The 24,768-nt window shown below is 47.9% G+C and overlaps 9 protein-coding genes across 9 annotated transcripts; 4 read left to right on the top strand and 5 right to left on the bottom strand.

Annotated features, from left to right (window-relative positions):
- Positions 1-440: 440 nt before the first annotated feature.
- V1508DRAFT_399042 (Sec1-like protein) lies at positions 441-2,343 on the top strand (the record flags this gene model as incomplete). The annotated part of the gene is made up of 4 exons (XM_066938241.1): positions 441-566; positions 638-702; positions 754-1,189; positions 1,246-2,343. 4 exons carry the CDS (start codon positions 441-443, stop codon positions 2,341-2,343), a joined length of 1,725 nt encoding a protein of 574 aa, XP_066794263.1.
- A 559-nt stretch (positions 2,344-2,902) lies between these two features.
- V1508DRAFT_213423 (uncharacterized protein) lies at positions 2,903-4,701 on the bottom strand. The gene is made up of 3 exons (XM_066936248.1): positions 3,980-4,701; positions 3,787-3,909; positions 2,903-3,733 (listed from the first exon to the last, which is right to left on the bottom strand). Exons 1-3 carry the CDS (start codon positions 4,268-4,270, stop codon positions 3,041-3,043), a joined length of 1,107 nt encoding a protein of 368 aa, XP_066794262.1. The 5' UTR covers positions 4,271-4,701; the 3' UTR covers positions 2,903-3,040.
- A 922-nt stretch (positions 4,702-5,623) lies between these two features.
- V1508DRAFT_422232 (uncharacterized protein) lies at positions 5,624-6,545 on the top strand. Its single transcript, XM_066940997.1, has 2 exons — positions 5,624-5,756; positions 5,818-6,545. The coding sequence occupies exon 2, from the start codon at positions 5,860-5,862 to the stop codon at positions 6,475-6,477; it is 618 nt and encodes a 205-aa protein (XP_066794261.1). The 5' UTR covers positions 5,624-5,756; positions 5,818-5,859; the 3' UTR covers positions 6,478-6,545.
- Positions 6,546-8,041: 1,496 nt separating this feature from the next.
- Positions 8,042-9,808, top strand: V1508DRAFT_422223 (uncharacterized protein; the record flags this gene model as incomplete). Its single annotated transcript, XM_066940995.1, has 2 exons — positions 8,042-8,544; positions 8,604-9,808. Coding segments are annotated over exons 1-2 (1,391 nt in total), but the record flags the coding sequence as incomplete, so codon positions are not given.
- Positions 9,809-10,632: 824 nt separating this feature from the next.
- V1508DRAFT_422225 (uncharacterized protein) lies at positions 10,633-14,040 on the bottom strand. The gene is made up of 4 exons (XM_066940996.1): positions 13,630-14,040; positions 13,442-13,550; positions 10,846-13,389; positions 10,633-10,807 (listed from the first exon to the last, which is right to left on the bottom strand). The coding sequence occupies exons 1-3, from the start codon at positions 13,675-13,677 to the stop codon at positions 10,934-10,936; spliced, it is 2,613 nt and encodes an 870-aa protein (XP_066794259.1). The 5' UTR covers positions 13,678-14,040; the 3' UTR covers positions 10,633-10,807; positions 10,846-10,933.
- Positions 14,041-14,213: 173 nt separating this feature from the next.
- Positions 14,214-16,215, bottom strand: V1508DRAFT_422221 (magnesium transporter NIPA-domain-containing protein). Its single transcript, XM_066940994.1, has 2 exons — positions 15,878-16,215; positions 14,214-15,652 (listed from the first exon to the last, which is right to left on the bottom strand). The coding sequence occupies exons 1-2, from the start codon at positions 16,136-16,138 to the stop codon at positions 14,546-14,548; spliced, it is 1,368 nt and encodes a 455-aa protein (XP_066794258.1). The 5' UTR covers positions 16,139-16,215; the 3' UTR covers positions 14,214-14,545.
- Positions 16,216-16,516: 301 nt separating this feature from the next.
- Positions 16,517-18,148, top strand: V1508DRAFT_422218 (ATPase, V1/A1 complex, subunit E). Its single transcript, XM_066940993.1, has 6 exons — positions 16,517-16,639; positions 16,765-16,842; positions 17,011-17,277; positions 17,355-17,518; positions 17,583-17,702; positions 17,761-18,148. The coding sequence occupies exons 1-6, from the start codon at positions 16,610-16,612 to the stop codon at positions 17,789-17,791; spliced, it is 690 nt and encodes a 229-aa protein (XP_066794257.1). The 5' UTR covers positions 16,517-16,609; the 3' UTR covers positions 17,792-18,148.
- Positions 18,040-20,708, bottom strand: V1508DRAFT_422215 (uncharacterized protein). The gene has a single exon (XM_066940992.1). It carries the CDS (start codon positions 20,446-20,448, stop codon positions 18,253-18,255), a length of 2,196 nt encoding a protein of 731 aa, XP_066794256.1. The 5' UTR covers positions 20,449-20,708; the 3' UTR covers positions 18,040-18,252.
- Positions 20,709-20,731: 23 nt separating this feature from the next.
- Positions 20,732-24,561, bottom strand: V1508DRAFT_422213 (uncharacterized protein). The gene is made up of 5 exons (XM_066940991.1): positions 22,639-24,561; positions 22,483-22,587; positions 22,380-22,432; positions 22,202-22,325; positions 20,732-22,145 (listed from the first exon to the last, which is right to left on the bottom strand). The coding sequence occupies exons 1-5, from the start codon at positions 24,320-24,322 to the stop codon at positions 21,061-21,063; spliced, it is 3,051 nt and encodes a 1,016-aa protein (XP_066794255.1). The 5' UTR covers positions 24,323-24,561; the 3' UTR covers positions 20,732-21,060.
- Positions 24,562-24,768: the final 207 nt, after the last annotated feature.

Genomic DNA, 24,768 nt, shown 5'->3' with positions numbered 1-24,768 from the left:
TCTATCTCGTCGTCGCAGTGTCTGTTCTGTAGTTGGAACGCTTAATAACAACTCACACAGATGTGGAGCGAGTATCTAATCTCACACAGTATGACTTTGTTTTCTCAAATCTGAATACAGATCGTAGCCGTTCAATTATATATATTGAAGACAACAAAGATGTACCATCTCTGCTTTAAGAATAAATCGGCATCACATAGAAATGATAGAATAATTATCTCTGCTTGCAATAGGGCTTGTAAGGCGTAATATTGTGCGATTCTTCGCCAGATGCTGCTAATCAATTAGTGAAATAAAAACGAGGGCGGACAATTCTGACTCGCCATGAACCCTTCGCAACCTGACACAAGCGCTCATGCGGCTGTGTCCCAAATACGTAGACTCGAGGTTGCGCCGTCCAATCACTTTCATGAGACGTCCTTATTGCCCAGCTCTACGCAATGGATCTATTAAGCGCATGCCATACCTACGTCGACAAAATATTGGACTCGAAGCCGGTGGCCGGGAACGGCGTGTACGAGTCTTCCGGCGGGAAGATGAAGATCCTATTACTGGACACCGAGACAGTCTGTGACCCTAAGCATTATGATTACATAGCTATTATTTTCATCAGTTATCGGTTATTGATGTGGATTAGACGCCGATATTATCGATGATCTCGACGCAATCGTTACTTCTTAAAAACGAGGTGTATTTAATAGAGTATGTCATGAAATGACCTTACCGATCTGGAAGCAGTGCTAACCTATGTAGTCGTCTCGACAATTCGAATCGTGAGCGCATGCGCCATTTGCGCTGTCTGATCTTCGTGCGCCCAACAAATGACGCCATTCAAGCTATTGTCGATGAGCTGCGGGACCCCAAGTACGGTGAATACGAACTCTACTTTTCCAACGTCGTCAAGAAGAGCGCCTTGGAACGCATGGCGGAGGCGGACGACTATGAAGTCGTCAAAGCCGTTGTCGAAGTATTTGCGGATTATTTGGTGATTAATAAGGACTTGTTCGCATTGAATTTATTTGCGCCTCAAAGTTGTATTTTCGGAGATGCGCCGGAGTCGTGGAATACTCGCCCATTTATGAGGTCTGTGGAGGCGATTATAGGGGCGTTGTTGACATTGAAGAAGAAGCCCATCATTCGATATGAAGCTAACAGTCCCTTGGCCAAGAGTCTAGCCATTGAGACCTTAGTATGTGTAATATCGATAGAGGAATATATTGTACCTGCAAATCTGACATGGTTTAGTACAACATCCAACAAGATCCAAAGCTGTTTGATTTTAGAAGAATGGACACGCCGCCGGTGCTTCTTATCCTCGACCGCAAGAATGATCCGGTTACCCCTCTTCTTACTCCATGGACATACCAAGCGATGGTTCACGAGTACCTCGGCGTCAGGAATGGACGAGTAGACCTCTCCGCGGTGCCTGACGTTCGCGCTGATATGAAAGAGATCGTGTTATCGCCTGATGGGGACTCTTTCTATACAGACAACATGTTCAAGAACTTTGGCGATTTAGGCGCTTCGATTAAAGATTACGTCGACAAATATCAATCGCGAACAAAATCAAACATGAATATCGAGAGTATTGCGGATATGAAGCGATTCGTCGAAGAATATCCGGAATTCCGCAAACTGTCAGGAAACGTCACTAAACATGTCACGCTAGTGTCGGAATTATCACGACGAGTTAGTCAGGATAATTTGCTAGAGACAAGTGAGCTTGAGCAGTCTCTCGCATGTAACGATAATCATGCGAACGACTTGAAACAATTACGAATTTACTTGTCGCAGAATTTACCAGATGATACAAAGATTAGATTAGTCGCGCTCTACGCACTCCGATACGAGCGATCCGATCAAGGACCGACAGCGTTGCCGTCCCTACTGGACAAACTTTCCCGGAGTAATGTCTCGCCCACACGACTACTTGCTCTCAAAACGTTATTACGGTATGCAGGTGCAAACGAACGACAAGAAGATCTGTTTAAAACAGACTCCATTTTCTCTCGCACACAATCGGGCTTTAAGGGTCTCCAAGGCGTCGAAAACGTTTATACCCAGCATGTCACGTTGCTAGAGCGCACACTAGGTGCATTAGTTAAAGGCAGGTTGCGCGAGAACTTGTATCCTTTCATCGAGGGCGGCGGCAGCTCACGGGACAAGCCGTCCGATATTATCGTGTTTTTCATTGGCGGCGTGACGTTTGAGGAGTCGAAGGTGATTGCCCAGATTAATGCCGCGACACCGGGACTGCGGATTGTTGTCGGTGGTACTGCGGTGCATAATAGTAAGACTTTCTTGGATGAGATGGAGTTTGCGAGTACAAAATGGCAGATATAAACTGCTCAAAAGATTAGAACACGTCGGAGAAAATGGCGTTTATGTAAGATAAATTCACATTTACTATGAATTGCTATATACAGCTGCTTGCCAAAAAATGTTGGCCCATTTTGTCTCAATACGATGCGGCTCCGACGATACTACTAAGAATACTATTACTAGAATGGGAAGTAAACATTAGAATCTATATCCAATGTCGAGCAGAGGCGATGGTTGGCAGGAGCGTATAAATTTATCAATTTCTAGCCCCGAATCTCATCTTCAAGCCTCGGACATACAGTGGCAGGACGAAGGACAAGCGCTCGTAGCTTGTACGACGCAGTGACAGAAGCGGAAGCGCAGGTCCAAAGCATGTCCTTGTCCGTCTCCTCAAACAGATACTCGACAGCATTATGTTTTATCTAAAAGCGGTAATAGCTCTCACCTTGTGAAAACTTGTAACACATGTTCCACTGACTATTGTAGCTTAAGGCTGCTCGTCGACAGCGCCTGCCACCTTCAGACACCATCACCCGTGACATCTTGGGCATTTTGAACCAGTACAGGTCCGTATCACAGAAAGCTCTTGATAACTTGGCAAATTGATATTAGCGGTATGATTTATATTTATATTACAAGCACCACATACGCCTAGACCAATCCAAGATCCCAAACCATAAATATAAATGCATCAAAGAGTACTGTACATATTCTTCCATTACGCAGAGCTAGCCTGCGCCTCATGCGCCGATGAAATGACCGCGTCGAGAGACTGTGGTACAGTTCCATTCGCATGACATCCGCCGTTGACGCCCTCCATGACGGTGCTTGCGACCGAGTTCGCACTCGCCGCGCTTGATCTACTCGATATCCTTCTTAACTCGTTCATAGTGGCAGTCGAGGCTTCCTCGTGGTCCTGCAAGACTGCCGATTCTCGCCGGAGATAGTCAATGGGACGACGACGACTTGTACTCGTGCTCGTACGGCTGCGGACGTTCGAGCTTGACCGGTCTTGCTCACTTCCGCAACCGGCAGTCACGACCGGCGAATCAACTGGCATTAATGGCGTGCCGTCCTCACGGAGCAATCCACGATCAATAAGATATCGCTCAACCGCGTCCTCGCTCTCCGTGTACGTTGGAAGATGTCGGTCATTGTCCGCCCACTCCTTCTCTTCATCTTGTATGGCTTCCTCAATAGCCTCTCCGATCGACTCACTTTCAGAACCAGGACTACCTGGTTGTAACAACGAATCGATGCTGGGTCGTGGACAATCGTACACCGATTCCGATTTGCGGCGGTATGGTGGCGGAAGTGACTGTCGCACTTTATGCTCGAAGCGAAGATTGGACATTAGCTTGAGGAATGCTTGTGCACGTTGTTGCGTAGAGAAGGGGACAGTAAAGATATGCTACGGAGGAGATGTCAGATCTAAATGTAATGCCGCGAAGGGAAGATACTTACAGTTGTTAGGTTTGCCAAGAAAAACCAGACTTTAAGGTCACTCTCAATCGTTTTCATGTTCTCGATTTCGAGGATGCCAACGGAGCATCCTTTCGCCCCCGATGCATTCGGCACGAACATTAGCTAACCAACATTAGCGTGCTCATCTTCCCTGGACGCGCGGGTACGCATCCCGACCAACTCCGAAACTCACCCGCATAGTGGTAACCCACAAGGCACCCATCTTTCCCTTCTTTGTAAGGTACGAGTGGAAAAACTCAGGTTCATTGCAACTAAAGAATCCGGGCTTCGACGTCGGCGTCTCGCGATGGGAACATAATTTTTTTGGAAATATCTGCAACACGATTTCATTCGGCAACAAGATCGGATCTTTGGAGCCCTCGGGTGTCGGCGGCCGTGACGGGATATCCGGGTCTTTTGCAGTTTCGGACGTGGTGGCGGTCCTGTTGTCAGTTGACGAAAATATATTGAACGGAAGCCGCATTGATTGATAGTAGAAAATATGATAGGTGTATTTATAATCAATAGGTTCGTTTCAGCGAAGAGCTTGATAAACTTGGGGATTCGGAGATACGGGACTTTGAGATGACACCAGTAACTACAGCAACTGCGCCAAGGGAAGGAGGACTAACGCGCAACAGGATCAAGCCGAGCGAAGACTATGGAATGCGCGAAATACCAATAGTCGTCCGGGGGGAATTTGACGATAAATTTGCCTGCCGTGTGTTATGTTTCGACGAAGCCACGCGGTACTCTCACAGTAGTTGTGAGCGGAGACCATCGCTGGAACCCTGGCGCTTCAATCACACGATCACCCGAACAATGCGGCTTTAACTCACGTGGGGAAGGACTTACCCGCACTACAGGTCACGTGGTAAATTTACGGATGATATTCTATTGAACTTTAAGTCTGGCAGTAAATGGTTATAATTTTGGGAATTTATGGGCGGAGCAGGCGCTAAGCCTGTTTCACCTGCCCATTTGTGCGGAGTTGAACAAACTCTAGACACGCAGTCGAGTTCGAGTTCGAAACTACTGATATATCTCCATACTTTCAATAAGTTCCTTAGTCTACACTAACAATCAAGTTAGTTAATATTAATATCTAATAATCAACCAAATCAATCTTCAAATAAGTCGCAGATTATCACTGTGCATGCTCACGTCCATCATCGTTGTACGTTCACTTGTACTATAGTACAAAAGATCGGTGGACATCCCTTCCAAAGTGGAACCGTCCTCGTAGTTGATTTCGTCTAGCGGTTGTTCACCTTGGATACTTGCGTCATTAGGCTGGGCAGACTTGCGCTTAATCTACTCTGCCCTTCGCGCGTTATGTCCTGTGGATTGCTGAACAGGAATAGGACAGCAAGTGTGTCCAATTCATCGGCAGGATCCACATCGTCGCACCCTTTCTGTCCTATCGGCTGCCCGTTACATAATCTCGGCAGATGTTGCCAGTTTCGAGTTCCTCACTTCCTCTTGGGCGACCCAGACGAAATAGGCTATCTGCTGCTCCGTCCATAAATTCCGAAAATTTTCTGTCATCTGTCAGTTCCAATTTTTCAGCGTGACGGAGCAAAATGGGTGGCCACTACTGCGGAACCAATATTGACGCGGTGTGTCTTCCATAGGCCGCTCCGGGGTCCATGATCTTTGATACCTAGCCACTCGGCATGGCCTGATGTTCTTTCGCAAGGCAGCTTGTCTACTACTCATAGTCCAGAGTAGGACATTCACGGTGAATAAAGTTTAGACAGGGGGGCGCAGTCACTAAGTTATAAGTATTGTAACATTATTGTGCGCCTTAGCCCCTGCACATCTGTAGCAGACTTATGACTGGCCGGTGCATTAACATTTGCATAATTTATTGACGGGTCATTATTGGGATCCCCGGAAACCATATTGACGTCATCTGTCCGCACTCTAACGGGATCATCGCATGGCCATACCACACAATACGCATCTTGGTAAGCCTTAGCTGGCCTACAAACTAAATCGCTTTGTATTCACATTATAATTGAGTTCAAGGATGCGGAGTGGTTAGAAACTTGTTAATATTACTAACAGTTAATGATGGGTTTCCTAACTACAAGCTACATCTTTCTTATCAGCAGTATCGCTTGCTTATTGGTCTCTATCGCTTCCGCGACATCGAGTCTCGCGCCACTAAGTCAGATATTACAAACTGAGAGCGTCCCCCCTGATGTTCTATCGATATTTTCACATTATTTTCCATCGAGTCTGTTGACCGATTATTCCGCCGTTTCTCATGAATTGTCCATTCTAATGGATAGCACCGGAGTGACGGTGTTGGGGGGAACTCAAACATCTGAGTATGGTACCAGTGAAGAAGCGACGTCTTCATACACGGAAATATCTGGTGGATTAGGTGGCGGTGAATCTGCATCCACTGCTGCGACAGCAACTGCGGTGTCGGCGACATTATCAGGGACCACATCTCCTTCGTCGTTACTATCGTCCTCCGTGACAGCGACTGTTTCCGGAACGACGTCGTCGGCAAGCGCCAGTGCAGCGACTGAGAGTTCGAGTTCGCGTTCGTCCGAGACAACCAGCCAAAGTGGAAGTAGCACTTCGACGGCTGGAGCTACTAGTTTTGTCAGTTCGCCGTCAAGTTTAGGGATGATTTTGGCTATTAGTTTGGCATGCCTGTTTGGAACACTTGTTTAAGACTGGCACTCTCTGAGAATGATTTAGGCTCAACAAGGTGGTTAAATATTATGTATATTAGGCAAGCATGTTTTTGGCTGACATGTGGAAAATAAGAGCGGGGTAACTAGCCCTGTCCCCATCCATCACTGCGAGGTGCTGTTCCTGGCATCTAACCTTCTTCGCACTTTAGGCACCAAAACTCAGAATTGAAACCGTAGGTCTGTAACGCAGCCAGAGCCTACCAGAGTTCCATTAGGAGTCTGCATATCCGGCCGAAAGGAATGGACTTGATCCAACTTGCCTCCACCCATGTTTTAGCCCATCGGCATGGTCTCTACAAGCAGCCAGTGAGCATTGACCAGCATTCCAGCAAGTTTCAGTCAAATTTATTAAATACGGCGATACTTTAAATAACACAATTTTTTCGTTTACTTTGTACTTATTTGCTCATATGCACGATAGGCGTGCAACGTGGCGGGCTAATATGAATTGCCTACCTACCCCTGAATGCTAACCGAAGCGAGTTCACGGGGAATCCCCGGCTTTGGATAGAATGATTATCTACCGTGGATTATGGGCCATCCAGCGACTTGGATTGTTCGTGTGTCCCTCGCATCTGACGTGCATTATGACGAGAGCCCCTCCTCCGTTCCAGGCGCAGCTGGCGCGAGTTAAGCGGCGGCTCAATAATAATAATACCGCCGATCATACGAAAGCTTTTGCCCTGTCTTCGCTAACTATCAAGTATCGGCATTCTGGCTTCTGCGCGAATTAAATAGCCACCATATAAGCGAGTTGTTGTATCGATCCCTGACATCCCAGACGTTCACGTGTCCATAACAGCTACAAATATGTTCTAAATTCCCCCGATAGATTTAACCGTACGTGACCTAGGCTGACTTTGGTCCAAACCCAGGGGTAATTTGCACGTGTACGGCTCAAATTTCACAAGCCAGCCGCCACTTCTATATGACTGCACCATAATTTCTCTGCTTGTGTCAACTATTTGTCAGAGCGAATGAATGCCTGTCGGGCTACTTAATCCATCATGCACAGTCTTACTGATAATGCATACTATTAATGGGCAGAACCGTGAGCATTCGCGTCTCGAATTATCCTCTATCAGCTCGTAGGCAACCAAAAAAAAAAGAATTTTGATGGGTCGAATTGAGTGATACGACAGCCTCTTTTCGGGCGTGAGACAAACGCAAATTTTATGGTCCTTGTCTTCAAATAGAACTTGGATCTATAAATGTAAAATCTATGGATAGTCCTACGTAGAACACACACTGGGTGCAGCCATTCTGGCCGCAAAATGGTCTGATTTTTCATTTAGATATTACTACTAGTTTCATTGCCCGGAGCCTTCCGCCCATGCCGCCGCGGTGGGTCCATGGAAGACAACGCACTGGACAAAGTTTCGTCGTCAATCTTCTCCCGCAAAGCGCATAAGCAACCCGATCAGTTTTCCAGGACATTCGGGATGCGGCAGACACAAACTTCCGTCATCAACGACACAACTAGTATGGTCTGATGTAAAAATTATCCACCTAAAATTGTAATATCTCGAACTGAAAATTAACTCTATCTGAATCGTCATCATCACGCGCACTATGGGACGCTAAGCCACCGCGATTCATCCATGTATATCCATATATATACGTATATATATATAATGGCAAACCCGCTCTGCCACCCCAGCCCCTGTCAAGTATCTGTCTGCACCGCACGACGCCCCAGCGACACCACCCCGGCTGTTGGTCCACTCAATTACAGCCTATCACGGAGTACGAAATGTCCTTGCTCAACGAATCCCCGACCCCGCTTAGCATATCGACTGATGTATCCCTGTTGCCTAGTAAGGCTACCCAAGCCCAGCCTCATCGTCCAACTCCAACCCGAAGCTGCCCGCCCGGTCCCATCCCTGCTGCACCACCAGCTCTTGTGCGTCGGGATGAACATGGCGTCAACTGGATTGCGTTTCAGTACTCGAAGGATCGTGTCAGGACAGAGTATTGTATTAGGTGCGACGTTGAATCCATAGATTTGACGTCCTTGTCTAAGTTATTTCGCAAATTGAACTGTGTAAGCATGTCCAACCGTCTCACCGTGGCACGTTCACGTATCTCACCAATCGTTCTAAGATATATCCTAGGGCCGACGTGCCCGAACCAAACTACCTCGGTAATCGACATCGCTATGAAAATGAATGCAACAGAATTGGATGGGCACTCGCACACCTCAATCCGTCACTTCGGGGCAAGCGCGGCCTGATCCAGCGCGCAGTTGACTCGTGGCGGAATTCCAACGCCGACCCCAAAGTCAGATCGCGGCGAGTCCGCAGGCTGTCCAAACAGAATCAGAAACGGCAGCAACAGCGCCGATTATCGCTAGAGCAAGATCAAAGTCTAGTTGACGCCAGAAGCAGTATCAGCAGCAGTAGCAGCGCGGCGAGCGATATGGCGTTCGCAGTGATGCAGACTTCTTCTGAACCTTATGGGACAGCATTGCATCTATGGCAACAATCTATGGGAACCGGTGAAGTAAAATATGAAGATCCAGGAAGCAACCTGCTAATAGCACGCACACTATCTACCTCATCCGCATCTTCGACTAGTTCCTCACCGCCAGTCACTCTAACCAGGTCGCTACCGTTGACTATGGAGCCAGTTCCTTTCGATTTCGCAACAGCAAACACAGATATAATCAATCCGCTTCAATATCCCACATCGCTCGTTTCTCCGAATGACTGTCATAACGGAAAATCCTCATACGCCACCGCCGATAATCAAGCCGTCGCAGACTCCGCCCGTCCCAAAAAGTCATTGAAGTATATCATCCTCGACAATGACCCAACATCACCCACAAGCTCCAGACTCCGCATACGAGTAACAATAAACGATGCAGACTTGGAGCAAGTCCCTGATAAATACCGACTCGACCACGCCGTCTTCCCTCGGTCCGTCATCGCATCACTGTCTACTCATTTCCGCCATCATGGACAGGTATCAGCGTTCGAAGACGAAGAACGAGCGAAATTGGAAAAGGACATAAACGAGATCGGAATCAAGATGGCGTGGCTGCAGCCGAGATTGTTTGAAGGTCGCATGCAGTTCTTGCAGAGAGCAATTGACACATACAGGTGTAAGCTAGTCCACGTTGGTGGCGGGAAGGTCGAATTGACTGTCCGAAGGGGGAAGGCCAAGTGGCTAGCAAAGAAACAAAGTAACAACGAACAAAGTAGATAATGTATTAGTTCGTTCAATGTAATGTGCTGGTGTATGTCTCATTCTTTAATGAGCAGTATTGAGCTTTATAGATCAATAACATATGAGCATTGACCACATCATTTGCACGTCGCATCCGGAACTCTCAGATAATACGCCGTTTTCTCTACAACGCCCGTCTTACACCCATCCTGCCGTCAGAGTCCACTGTAACCGGCACAGCGAAGAAAATGTGTGCGTGAGCCATAGATATTGCCACAAAGTAACTACTCAATATGTACATGAATTTAGGTATTGTCCAAGTTGGGTCGCGAATATCCTTGACAGTAGCTCGCGTGACGGCTTAAGATTAACAGACGCGCTTGTTAAAGAAGATGGGTCGATGACAAGGACAAAACCCAAACCCATCCTACCCACAGCGTTAAGGAGATCTTGACTAGCAGAAAGCTCTGCACCCCCAGCATTTGTCGGACATACACTCGATTAGCCATCGTTGATGCTCGGGTGTCGCGCGAAATTGGGTTATCCGACGACTATACTTGAACGCGTGTTTGCGTGACCGGTTCGAAGTCAATCTACCTTAACACAACTTGGCTCTAGTGCCCGCCAAACCCCGCCAAACGTCGTCCATCTGAACGCAGTTCAGAATACTGAGCTCAATTACGTGAAAGACGTCCAAAGTGGACATACAAGCTACATTGCAAAACCCTGAACCCTGAACCCCGGACTGAACCAACGTCGATGCCCTTGCAAAAGGTGCCAGTGACGAAAAGGTAGACTTGGTCCCCGCCGCGAACCCAGCTATCCAATCCAGCGTGGCTTTCTTTTGAGGCTCACTCATCTGACCGTGATATATTCTGACACCGACTTGCAGACGTACTTTGCTAAGCCAGTGGCCATGGCCATGTCCGACAATGATAGGGTGCAGAGCACCGTCGGCAACTTTCTCCCAGTCAAGATCTCCGACCTCTATTATATATCATAATTGAACTATACAAAGGCTACTAATACACAGGCGAATGTCCTATTAATAAATCCTATCACTCTAAAATAGGTCTCATATTTAAACATAAGACACCACTTATGTCAAACATTGACGAACACTGCATACCAAAGCGAAACATAGGTACCAAAAACGACTCTAATAACCAAAGCGAAACATAGGTACCAAAAACGACTCTAATAAACAACTGATTACCTCAACAGATGATTATCCGTACGCATAGGGCTCTTCGTACACCAGCATCTTAATGATCCAATCCAAAAAACTTTCGCAAACCACCAAATTTCTTCTTTCGTGGCTGTGGCATCGGTACGCTATTTATATTCGCGATCGGGCCGATAACTGTATTAATGTTATTCGTAGCATAATTCGGTGTCTCCTGCACCCGTTTCAAACGTTCTTTTTCTTCCTTCTTTTGTTGCTTCGCCAGCTTGTGCTGCTGGTATTGACTTAACTTTCGATGCTTGACGGGCGTTGTAGGCGCAGTACCAGTACTTTCCCCTACCGGCAGTACTGGCCGCGGTACTGGTGGCAGTACATCATCAGAGATGGCGACCCCAGCAGTGGCATCGTCATACGAATAATGTGGCTCCTCAGGAATATCTGCGCTGGTATCCGTAGCAGTCGCCGGCTCGTAGGCGAATGGGTGGTTACTTGGAAAATGCTTGCGAATGATGGGCGCGGCCACCGCCGGTTCATCTTCAGAGTCACTATCCGCAAGGCGTGATTTGAAAGTGTCGGCAAATGTGCCCGTAGTTGGTGTAACGGACGGCACGCCATGCGGTCGTGATATTAAGCCTGAATGGCGCCTATAGGCTGGGGATTCACCATCTGAGTCACTGTCCGGTATAGCAATACGGCCTTGGGGTCCCTTAACAGCTTGCGAACTTTGGTCCCGTGAAGGCACCGCTGCAGACGAAAACTTCTTAAATCCAAAAGCTTGGCTGTCTGATTCATAGCCGCCTTCTCGCTGGAAGCTTGAACCTGAGTCTGACCGGCGAAGCTGGCCAAACGGTACTCCAAATGATGAAGGTTGTGCTGACGGCCTGGTAGTTGCCTGTTGCGGTGACTGTTTGTGGTGCAACAGACGGTGATTCATGGTAGATTGAGATGCCGGCTTTGATGGGTTGCTTTCATGACGCACAAGGGTGGAGCGCTCTTCAGAGGAGAGAATATGTCTTAAGGACGCCGTCATTCCACTCGTAGCCTGCGAGCCACCCACGGTATTCCGCCGAAATGACGATGACGAGGAAGCACCATCTTTTCTAGTGCTATTGAGCTCAGTTGTAGAATCGAATGACGGAAGAGGCGGTGGCGAATTGGAAGGTCGCAAAGAAGTAAATGACCGGCCAGAGTAACTGTTAGGTGATGAATGGTGGTTTCCTCGTGCACTTTTCTGATGATCGGAACTTGCTGTCCGAGATAAATCAGGTGAGGGAGTTTTGAGGATGCCGGTCAACGGCTTCGCAGCGCGAGGCGTAGGATGCTGCAACGTAGGATTCTGGGATTTCTCTCGGGACTCAGATTCGGCATCTGTTGAATGTCGAGATGTTCTCATTCTGGCAAAAGGTGTACTCAGAGATGATCCAACCGGTTTGCGAGAGGGCGTACTGCCAGCTTGTTGTCTAGGATGCGTCCCTTCAGGCGGCTGAGATTTGGCAGCTGATTGTGCTTGACTAGGTACCTTGTCCACAATCTCGTTACTGGCAGCTCCCCGGTTCGCCTGACCGGTCTCTCCAGTTACTCCATCGACCACTGCCAACAGATTTGGAAATTCATCCCGGTCGAGCTCAATAACATCCGACGCGTCCTCATATACCGAGCTTTCAGAATCACTGTCCTTCTCCTCGTTGTTTTTGACTAAATGAGCGGCGGTGATTGTCTCCTGGACCGCTGTCGCCCCAATAATTCCTTTCGTCGGAGACTTGACTGCAGTCGTCGATGCGGTGTTGAGTTCCATCTTCTGAACGCCCCCACCTACGCCATTACTGGGAGATACAGTATTCGTTTCCTCATGCTTCCTTTCATCGGCGTTATTGCATATATCATGAGCAAGTTTGATAGGTCCACCCGCTGGGAACGGGGACAGTGCAGGTGGTGGAGTCGAGGTCACGCCAGAGACGGAAATCCTAACATGTTTCTTCTTCGCCGAATGCGTCATTTCTTCAGCGTCGGATTGGCTTGATACGACACTTGACGGTCGCGACGTATCCTTCATCGCTGACTTCGAAGGAGATAATGTGCGCGACGCCGGTGCGTGTTTCACAGGCGGCGATAGCAGCTCCTCAGTAATGGCCGGTGGTACGTTATTCGACACAACAAATTTCGGTGATGAGAGAATACTGCTGGTGTCTAGCGTTCTGTCTTCTGAGATAGAATTCAAATCCGACTCGTACGATCTGATCGACGACGCGTACCCTGACGACGATCGCCGCCCTCCTGAAGACCGAAGCGTCCGCGGGAGCGATGATGTGCTTGTAACTGAATTTGTCCACAACGTAGTAAGCTGTGACTTTTCCCCATTGTTATGGCGTAGTCGCCGACGCTCGGGACCAGCCGATTGAGCTCTGAGAACTCTTTCCGACATACTAGATCGTCGCTCAAGTCCGACCGATGCCCTTTGCTCTGCCCGCTTAGATGGAACCATCACAGAACGGGTAGAGTCCTGTGAATTCGCGCGTTTCAGTGCCGCAGCGGCAGCTGCCCCATCGTTAGCATTCCTAGACTAGCAAAATGGATCAATTGACCTGACCAGCAGAAGACAGCGAAATAGCAGACGAGCTTCGAGGCAGAACGGCAGCAGCCGCTGCTGCTGCCGCGGCCGTATTGTTATGACTATGAAAATCCATCGACGAAGAGCTCTGTAAAGTGTCAGCGGGCACGAATGTGACAGAACATAAGCCTCGTCGTTCGTTTACGACACGTTGAATGCTTGCATACCCTCATGCCTATCGCGCCCCCGTATGGGACTCTCTTGTTGTTGTTCATGGTGAATCGCTTTAAGGCGAAGAATGAGTGAACCTTGGTGTGAGCTGTGTCCGTTGATCGGTGGACAGACCGAGTAGCAATGCCAACCTAGCTGATGCTCGCGCTGAAGACCATCAACAGAAGCAATCACCAGTGCATTCCTCACTTGCTGAAAAAAAGGGCCAACCAACTGATCTTGAAATAACGGTAGAGATCCAGGAGACAGTCGCCGATAAACGTTTGCAGACTAGAGTCAGGGTTTAAATCGATGGTGATAATGGACTGCGGCCCTGGAACGTTGTTAGTGAGCTTTGAGAGCCCCGTCAGGTACGCCCCGGTTGCAACAGAACCACCAAAAATTACGGATATCGCACCGCAAGTGTAGTGCGCCTGCGCGAGTGTGCAATGATCCACACAAGCAAGAAGATACTTAGTACGAGTGACGCCAATTAGAATAGAGTTTAACTCGGCAGGCGCCTCTCGACATACGTCATAATCGGTTGTCATAGCTTCTTCCGACGCGTAGAAGCATTAATGTCAAGGCAAACAGCAACTGCTAAATATGAAAATGACTATTGTATTGCACCACAACACGTTCGTATCCGTATCTAAATACGGTACCATCTTACTACCGACACTGTTCTATATTCCCTTTTAGGTACAAAAGCCACGACGGTACAACCACAAAATCGTACATGACAACACCTATCACAAAACAACTCTCTTGGTGATTAAAATGCCAAAAACAGTCTGACTGAAGAGCAATTGCCCACAGCAGAAAACTGACAAATATGCAAATTCAATGAAACCGTCTATAATCACTAGTCAAACCAAGCCAAACTAAACCAACCAAAAAGAAATAACATAAGAATAATACTCGTCATAAACTTCAGCTTAATTTCCAACGAATCATTTTCTGCAAGCGTCCCAGAAGCCCCAAATTATTGGCGGCACCCGACGAGCTGCTAGTCGTGACCGTCAAGCTCTCGTCGGAAATCGATTCGCCATCCTCCTCTTCCTGGTCGTATGCAACCGGAATTAGATAACCATTGCCATCTACATCAAGATCTTCGGAATCATAGTCTCCTAATTCGTTCCAAATCTCGGTACGTTCCTGGTAACCCAATTTCTTCGAAGTCCAAGGGCGTGTTGTAGTGGCAATGGTGGACTTAGTCAAAGTTTGCCGTAACGTTCCAACGACAGCCTCCTCGTCATTGGTCGCCGTGCTAATTAACGCGTCAGCCTCGCCGGCATCTTCATCCACGTTATGTGAAAGCGTAGCCATCGTCTCAGCATCATCCTTGACGACAGCGGCGACCGCAGTCTCTGGCGTTAATCGCCAGGACAACGCCGCGACACCTAGAAGGAGTAATATCGTTCCAAGTGCAACGAGACCGATCTGCAGTCCAGATAGACGCGACGCCTGCTGGAAGTAAATCAAACCATCTAAAATAGTAACAATATTGTATATGCAGAAAACGAGCGGATAGAGTACCGATGTCGAGCAAAGCTTTAGTCCTTGGTGCAAAAAATAAAGTTGAGTGAGAGCGAGCACAACTACACCGAGCACAATGATCCAGGTCTCCCATCTATTAAACTGGTTGTCCTTATTGATGACAGATCTAACGAGGAGCTCTACCGCAGACTTGGCCAGTAGAAGCGTATGCGCAGAGAGAATACCACTGATAATGCCGAAAAAAATGCCGCGAACCATCTTTCCACGATGTGTATGTCCCCGCCTCCACGTTCGCATCATTCGGAGAATTACCACAAGAATAATGGCAATGACTATCGTGCTGCCGAACCATAATAAGAAGCCCATCTGACCCAGGAGATATAGTAATTCCTCCAGCGAATGATTAGGTTCAGGTAAGGCGCCAAACGCAGCGATCAGAACTGCTCCAGCGGCGACGAGGATGGTACCAGCTAATGAAAGTCTGGTGAACGGTTCCGATAAAAATAGGGTAGCACATATTGAGTTGAAGACTAAACTGCTCTAGAAGGAGTTAGTACAGTTCATATATAGATCAGTGATATGCATCATAATGTGTTGGTGTAATTAGGAGTCCTTTCAGTCAAAAAAAAAATGAAAAAACGAAACACCATCTATGACATTAATCCTCGACTTTCTGTATGACTGTACTGGACTTTGTCTTTCCACTTCCTCCTGCACAGGTTCTCATCCCAGATTAATCTCCGGCAACAATGAAATCTCGCATACCGCTTGCAGAGGGGCTAAAATGACCAGAGGAAGCGCCGTAATCTGGAAACCTGACCCAAAGATATTCGACGCCAAAAATATAGCCATGCCAATCAGCCATCTCTTCCGCTTATACGGTGGTCGTTGAATCTGACCTAGAGGCTTTGAGTCCTCGAGAATATGAGACTTCCGTTGCATCGTTAAACCGAACGACTGAAGGGCGGTAGAGGCGATACCGGCAACGACGCCGATAGCGATAGTCTGTCCTGACGCACCATCCATGGTATGATGTTCTGTATACTTTATGGTAGGACGGAGAAGATGAATGGAGACGAGGGACTTTGGGAAGTTTGGCGAGTGTAGAGAGTAACCTGCGCGGCGCAGGAGTGATGCCGCAGCAAGAGACCAGGAGGCTACGCTAAGCCGTTTCTGTGTGGCTCTCCAACGGGAGCAATTCATTCTTCACTTACGGATCAGTAATCTAGTAAGTGCGACACCTGTGCCGTCCAATCGGTACTGGAGCGGAATTTTTGCCGTTGTGACGTTGCATGTATGCCTTTTCAATTGCACACCAGAGGCGTATAGCGGCGTAACTGCTGCACACACCACGCGGATAAGTCCTACTATCAGCCAAGGGTTTGCAGGAGGCTATCTCCTGGGCGCAATGTGTAGTTTGCACTTCGATTGATCAATCTTGTTCTTCTTGCACCTTACCTCTGTTCGCATATTTTCACAATTCTACAGTAATACGAAATGTCGAACACCGCTCTCACAGACGACCAGGTGCGTTTAATTTCCTCGGGGATTTCAATTGAGCTTGGTGGGGAGTTTGTCTAATTGCCATATTTGCTTGAATTACAACAGACGGTGCGAGTTCAAGTACATTTGGGCTAATACGAACTAAACAGGTCGACGTCGAGCTAAAGAAGCTTGTTCAGTTCATCAAGCAGGAAGCCCTCGAGAAGGCTCGTGAGATTCAGATTAAAGTGAGTTTCAGTCTCTGCTATTATCGATACGCCGAGGCGAGAAATCCCAGTCTGTCATGGCCGATGTGTATTGCGACGATTGCCTGAAACGACACAAATGCTTTCATATTTCATTAGTGGCCATTATTGTGCCGTGCACCGACGATTTCTAACAGTAAATTTGTACAGGCCGATGAGGAGTTTGCCATAGAGAAGGCCAAGCTCGTGCGGGTCGAGATCTCTACTATCGACAGCATGTACGAGCGCCGGACGAAGCAGGCTTCACTTGCCCAGCAAATTACGAAGTCAAACATCACTAATAAGACCCGTCTACGTGTCCTTGCCGCCCGTCAAGAGGTCTTGGACGATGTCTTTGAAGAGGCGTCGAAGCAGTCGTTCGAGATTTCGAATGATAGCAATAAGTACTGCGTCCTGCTGAAGGACCTTATCCTCGAGGTCTGTCTTAAATTAAATTCCACACTAAGAGCTGGAGCAATTGCTGCATTTGGGGTAACAATAACTGACCGTATTAGGGTGCGTTTGTCCTATACGAGTCCACCATCACTGTTTCCGCTCGCGAGAAAGACTACGACCTCATTAAGAAAGCAATCCCCATTGTTGAGGACGAATACAAGGAGGCCGCCGGTTTCGCTGTGAATATCACAATCAACCAGGCCCAGCCCCTTTCCGCCGAGTCGTATGTACACGCTTGGTCTCACCAGCTCTTTGTTGTGCGAATTGACTAACGCAAAAGCTTTCAGGTCCGGTGGTGTCATTGTTCAAGGTTCCGGCGGTCGTATTGCCGTCACAAACACGTTGGAAGAACGTCTGACTTTGTTGAGCGAGGAGTCCCTGCCTGCCATTAGAGTTGCCATTTTCGGGTATGTATTGGACAACCGAATGGATCGCTATTCATTTATTTTTACTTACATTCACTAGTGAATCGCCGACCCGTAAATTCTACGACTAAAAAAGCCTTTTGTCTTTGGTTTCGATACTTTACTGCGTTTTGTGGTTTAATTTAGGTTCTGGCTCATTTGATCGCTCGTGTGTTGTTTGACATTCATATCTTTCTTCGTCATATATAAAGCTATATCTCCTCTTTTACCTAATTTTTTATAGTTTGGTTCCGTCAAGTAGATACTAGAAGTGCGATCAAAAGGGTTGAAGGGTAAGGACTTAATAACCTACCGTTGAGCTAGCAAATATAACAAGAACGGTCTAATCATTGATTTTAAATATATGGAATGAAAACAGAAGCAAAACATCGTCACAAAATATATCCGAATTCGAGCACACAGGCATAACACCAGGCTGGAGTATGAGGGTATGATCGGAACCCCGCTAATCATAAATACGCTAATCATAAATTCTCTTCATAGCAATCCTGTTTCTCTTCTCTAAACAAATTCAAATTTATAGTAATGGAACCTACCAAGCGGCCCCGAACTGCATATCCACTGCATCAGAAATCGAGTCTCGCAGCGTCCTTTCAACGATTCTGGCCGCTTGCTCGTTCTCACCGGCTCTGACCTCGCTTGCCGCTCTAGAGTGGCTAATGCTAGCTGTGCCTCCCCGAAATATAACAGTATCTTCACTAGGATTAATATGTAGTGCTTGAGGGCTATCAGGTACATTCCCATACTGCCACTGACGAAATCGCAGGGGGTTTGTTTCTGATGTGGTCGTCGACGTTGCCCGCATTGTAACGCCGTAGTATGGAAAGAGACTGGAAATTTCCTGTGGTCTGGTGTGGGATCTAAATGGGTTAGCGCTGGCCCAAGACGCCGCTGTGTCGCCAGTATTCTGAGGCGTAACTGCTAAAGGAGCCTCTATTTCCGTTGGTGGAGGTGGGAGCGCAGCAGCTACGGATCTTGTACTGGCTGTTGAGCAAAACCTGTTTAATCTGTCTGGTCGCCCCAATGGGTGTTGTGAATTAGTATTCTCTGTCGGAATAGTTGCCTGATGCGGACGCTCAAAAGCACTCGCCGCTGTAGCACGAAGTTCTGTATTTACAATTCTGATAGTGGAAAACGCATTTGGCTCCCTTCTGAGATCTCGGCTAGAAATTGAAATGTTGACTGACTCTGCTAGCTGCCTTGCAGCGACTTCGTTCATGTTCAGATCTGTCAAATTACACTGTGCGAGTGGTGAACGTAGTGGAACTGTATCCTGCTGCCTTTGTATAGTTGTTGCTGGGGTTTCCCCCATTACATGCGAAACCGGTGAAACTGAATCAGCATCTCGGCTTTGAATACGGCGCATTATTGCCGAATAAACACGGTCAGGCGTGAGATGTCTCGCCAGCGGCTTTCTGAGCAAGCTGGGCTTGCGGCGAAGTGGTTGGGTTGACGATAATGGTGGTGGTGATGAGGTCTCGCGTGCTACAGCAGATAAGAACGGATCTGTACTAGTGTATGAGGACATGCGCGACGTCATCCATGCCTCTTGATTGCTGTTTGTCTTGTCTTTCAAAACCCCAAGTGCTGGCATATTGACTTCAAAGCTGCCTCCATCATCATCGACATGTACTCTACGCATTGATTGAGCAAATGACGCGCGACGAGAGAAGGTGTAGCCCATTTGACTGGCAGGCCTGTAATATGCCTGACGCGAGCTGACTTGTTGTGGTGGAATAGGCGTGTTGCTCTCAACGTTACTCCGCGGCGATGTAAATTCAGACTTAGTTGTCAAGACCGTATATGTCCCCCTCTCATCCTCATCTGTTACTTCTCTCTCTGCCCCGCCATTCTTGGCGTTTGATGAAGCGAATGAGAACATCTTTTTAACGCCTTTAATGAACGCATTGCCGCCTCTATCACTCCCGGTTTCTCTCCTCTCAGCCATTTCGATTTTCTCCGCCTTCTTCACCGCAGCAGCAAGTTTCTTCTCGTGTTTCTTGCGCAGACGAGGATTATTTCGATACTCGACCTCAGCAAATTCATCGCCGCCGCGTAAAAAAGAATCTCTTCTAGTTGCAGCTGGCGTCGATCCCATGCTTATCGTTGAATACCGTGAAGTCATCGTTGCTGAACCTGACATTCCTCCAGATTGAAACGACTGAACGGACCTTGCCCGTACTTGACTGCTCCCACCTGCGCTCTCCGACCGATCAAGTGCTGTCTGACCCAAAGCAATGCGATGAGTGTTACATTCATTTCCTCTTAAGGGTACTAACGTCGAACCCGGTCCGACAGTTTTTGCACGAGCAAGCCCAGTTTCGGACTGCACGGACCGTCGATACGATTCAGTCCGCGTCGAAAATCCCCGCGACAAGGCCATTCGCTCCTGCCTTTTTCCTGAAGAAGTCGAACTCGCACGATTCAATCCACCCCGGGTATTCCCAGCCTCACGTGCAGAGGATGATCCAATAGAAAGCTCAAAAGCATGCTTAGCTGCCGCTTTCGAAAGCACAGTGTTGTAAGCCTTGTCCGCACCACCACCGGTAAAATGCTGATGATGCTTAGACAATGACGTGGACGCGGTGGAGCGCACGGATGCGTTGTGGCGGAGTGATCTAGTTGGCTTCATACTGAAGCTGTAAGCTATACCACGTTCTGCATAAGTCGGATATGAATAGTATGAACCAATTGTAGCAAGGCAATGCAACAAACTCTCAAGGTTCATTTCGACTCGGCCGGTATTACCCCTGTAAGACGTAAACAACCCCTGAATAATACCCTAACCTCATCATATCTCAGACCCTAACAATATCTTCCGCGCTTCCTGACATGGAAGCTCACCAGTATGCATTGATATTCATTATCTAAGGACTTGACTGTATATAGCATGATATAGATCATCTGACAGGCGGTCTACACATTGATTGTCTCCGCCTCGAAGAGACCTTAACAATCTCCGAAGGGAGGCAGTCGACGAGCTCCAGTTGCATCGATGTCGTTATATTCCTATTTATCAAGAATTGAGTGAATTGATACCTTGTGAGCGTTGCGCTTCACGTTCTAACACTTTAATTGCTCAACTGACCCGCCATCAGTGGACATAGTTGCCATGACAACACAAGTCTGCTTTCACGATTTGCAGATAAATCACACGCATCGCCATTCAATCTGACGGGATCTCGCCGCTGATACTCTCGCCGGCACTGAGCGTGGAACCTTTGTAGACAAGGCAAGCCAGTAGCCATTATTAATTTCTATACTCATACACTACAACATAGACATAACTTCTAAATCTATTATACAACGCCAGGTAGCGTAACTTCGATGTCATTATTCTTCACTCCTCGATTTCCTTCCTCTTCTTACCCTTGTAATTCTTCCGTGGACTCCGTTTTGTATATTCGAAATGCTTCTCAATAACACTCTGTCGCACACCATTGCCACCAACGACAGAATACAGCAACCGAAACTCACACGCCTGAATCGCTGCCTTGGCCTCTGTGCGATCGGGGAATCTAGCGTGCGGGTCAAAGATTTTGCTATTTAATTCACGCAGGAAGTCTGTTATGACTTTAATCTTGCGAATATCCTTGTCAAGGCGAACCGCTGTCATGAGCGCGAAATTGAGGCACCAGATACGCTGTGTCAGCAAAACGTAGTCAACCTTGGAAGATTCGTCGTCATCGTCTTCTGAGTCGTAATCAAATTCGATATCGTCGTCGCCATTGTCTGTTGTGGCGCTAGTTTCGAGCAGTTCCTCGTCGGGCTCGTCCTCGGGGTCACTACTAACGACCACCTTAAGCTTACCAGGTGACGGCGAATGGACACTATTCTCTTGCTGCTCTGCATCCGCTGAACCTGATGGACGCAGAGTAGAAGGCTGGAGCATATCCTGCATTTCGCCGACCGTTATTTGCGGAACTTCCCCACCTTGCTTCTGTCGGGATAATTTCGTCACACGCAGTCTGTACATCGGATTCGACAGCAACTCCGGCAATATCCTTTTGGCGATCGGTAACCTACCATCCGCAATCGAATCCACAACGAAATCGACGTCATTTAAAAAGAATGCAATAGCCAATTTCGTCCGTAGATGCATGGCGTGCGTGCCCTGATTTATCGGAACTAATGTAAGCAGTCGCACGCGTTCTTTCGAATCGGTGACTGTAGAGAAGAGTGTACGTAGTAGAAAAGTCTCTTCGGTGAGCCAATGCTCTATCGGAATACTCGATATGATGACTGAGAAGAGGTCGCTGAGGGACGAGTACAGCGATTTGCCGACTGCAGAGTCAAGAAGGGCACGGATCGTAAAGATCATGACTTTGCGGAAGAAACGGCGGTCGTAGGTGCGTCGAGCAATAATTGCGTGTAGTAACTCAACAGTGAATTTGATGTTGTGAGTGCGAAAGCGGATACTTTTGTCTAGTTGCTATCAGTCTCCGGTCCGGCATAACTTGCACATAAATCTAGTTACTCACCATCGCCTTTTATCCGGGAGAGCGTCATTTCAGAATTTACATGCCGTAGTTCCAGTTTAACGCCAAGATTATAGAATAGTTTATCTAGTACCTCCTCGTCCGCATGAAGCGCATCATCGCACAGCTGAGATTACGTCAATATCCTTCTGTGCATAGTACGGGCAACCTGAAGGCTTACCAGCAGCGTCTGTAAATACGAATGCGCAAGAAAATCATTTGATTCACGAGCAACTACCGATCATTAGTAATATGCCTCACTAACGCGGTGCTGCTTTACGAACCTTCCAGCATCAACCACCACACTAGACACTTTGGCAACTTATTCTCCAGGTCTATCATATCCCTCACAAACCCACTTTCAAACATCACGTTTCTCATTTCAGGGTCTACTTCATTAGCCATTAATTTCACGCCATACTCCCACCATCAAAGCTTACCATGCAGGCATTCAGACAGCCACCCAGCGGGCAACCCAGGAAATTTCTCCCTGTCCATCTCAGAAACCTCCAATCTCCCGATATCAAAATAATGAAACTCAACGGTTTTCGACTTCTCACTCTCAACCTTGCCCAACAACGCCGCCATCTGCGTTGCATTCTCCACACCAACCGCAGCCTTCATGACATCATTGTCGATTGCTTCATTCGATCTCGGCTGATCGAGACAATGACTCTGATGTTCGAGTGCCTTGCTTTCGGCCATTAAACTGTCAAATCGTTGTATTTCGGCCGCACGCGCGTACAGGTCTCTGAGCGCAGAGGGAATTGCTGTTTTAACAGGACGAGCAGGTTTGCGAGCAGATTTCTCGATGAGGCTCGAGAGGAAAGACGACGGCGCCATATTTTTCTTTGGCTCCTGGATCTCTGTTGGCCCAGATGTACTCGATCGCGACTTTGGTGTACATGTGATAATAGATGAAGGTGACGGCGGCGGGACTATAGGCACCTTTATCACGAAGCGGGAAGATTCCTTCGCCGTCGTCGGAGACTCCTCGTTTGTGGACTTTCTAGATGATGCGAGAATGGATGCTAGTGCTGAACTGCGGAGTTCTCTCCGACATATGGTCGGGACGTCTTCAAGTACTCTAGGTTCTTCCTTTGGTGCAATTTCGACTTTTGTGGAAACAGCGGGTGTTGGTGTCGGAGCTGGGGATTGTGAGCTTCCATACTCGGATTCTGAATCCAAGTCTATAATTTCAACTGGCACAGCTGACTCGTTGACCAGTGTCATGGACAATAGGGAAGAAGGCGGTGAGGATAATTCTGAGGAAGTCTCGATGATGTTTGGTCGTGCTGAATGTTTCTGAGCTGGAGTAGCAGACATCGTAGCTGTCGCAGAATTGCTGTCATCTGATTCAACCAGCTCAACATCTTCCACGTTTACCACCTCGTGAACATGCTTAACAGGCTCACAATCCTCGCTGTCCACGTTTATAACCTCATCCTGCTTTTCTTCCGTCACCCGCGACAACGATCCAGCAACAGACGACGCCTCGCGGTCCAACCTCTCGACGGCTGATCTAAACGACGATGGCGTGGGCACATCCTCCGTCCTTGACGTTGACACAGATCTCGTACTCGTAGGTGTCGTATTCTCTGACAATTCCTTGGCTTCCGCATTTTCAGCTTTGACAATACTAGTCAGTGAAGTGGTAGGGACTTGGTCAGACAAAACCGTAACCTGCGACGAGCTCTGTCCATCAACCGTTAACGCAGTAGCATTGTTTCTCACAGGCGACGGCGTACCATCGCGATCTTCCCAATCCAGCGCAAGTTTCGGCGTAGCAAGCCCCTCCAACCTCGAAGTGGCTTCAACATCCGTCATTTTCCGCGGTACCGGCGACAGCGTACCCATCGACAACTCTGTCGTCATCGCGGTCTTGCTCACCTGAACACGTCTCCCGCTTTCTCGCTTTGGCGTTTTATTCACAGAACTAGCGCTCCTCTTCCCCGGTGGCCGGCCATTTGTCGCGTTCAATAGCGCCGACTCATTATTATTATGATTAGCTTTCTTCGACGAAGAAAGCGGACTCAGCGGACTAGCACTCGGAGGTGCATTATCATTCGTGGTCACAGAAGTGTTATTCTTAGGTGCAAACCAATCGGAAATTTTTCTTCGCATAGTGGGCGTTTCGGTGAGCCCTGGTAGGACACAGGAAGATGAATGCGTGCGGTGATTCTGCCGCGTCCTTGCCCCCCCCGGGGCTTTTTATCTATGCGGACGATAGCCGTATTATGACGGGGATGTCAGATGCATTCAATTTGTCGCAGAAGACTATCCGAGTAAATGTGAGGGAGCACCGTGGAATTCGTGGATGCTGTTATCGATAAGTGACGCAGCATTAATTGTAGTTACTGCCGCCTCAGAAATTATTGAGGCTACTTCAGCGCGTCCAAGGTCGCGCTATAACACGCGTTCATTGATTGAGCCGGGTAAATTAAGCTCCGCATACTGTTAGAAAGGGAAGGTCGGGTAAGTCACGATCCGATCCCAATTTGGTGTCAAGAAATTTCGACTGGCCAAAACGAATCCGCGACCTAAAGCATCGTTCAGCAATAACAACGACA

This window comes from Lipomyces doorenjongii (genome assembly GCF_038497915.1).
Source record: "Lipomyces doorenjongii strain NRRL Y-27504 unplaced genomic scaffold V1508scaffold_48, whole genome shotgun sequence".
NCBI classification, from domain to species: Eukaryota; Fungi; Ascomycota; class Lipomycetes; order Lipomycetales; family Lipomycetaceae; genus Lipomyces; species Lipomyces doorenjongii.
This window is presented reverse-complemented; position numbering and strand designations above follow the sequence as displayed.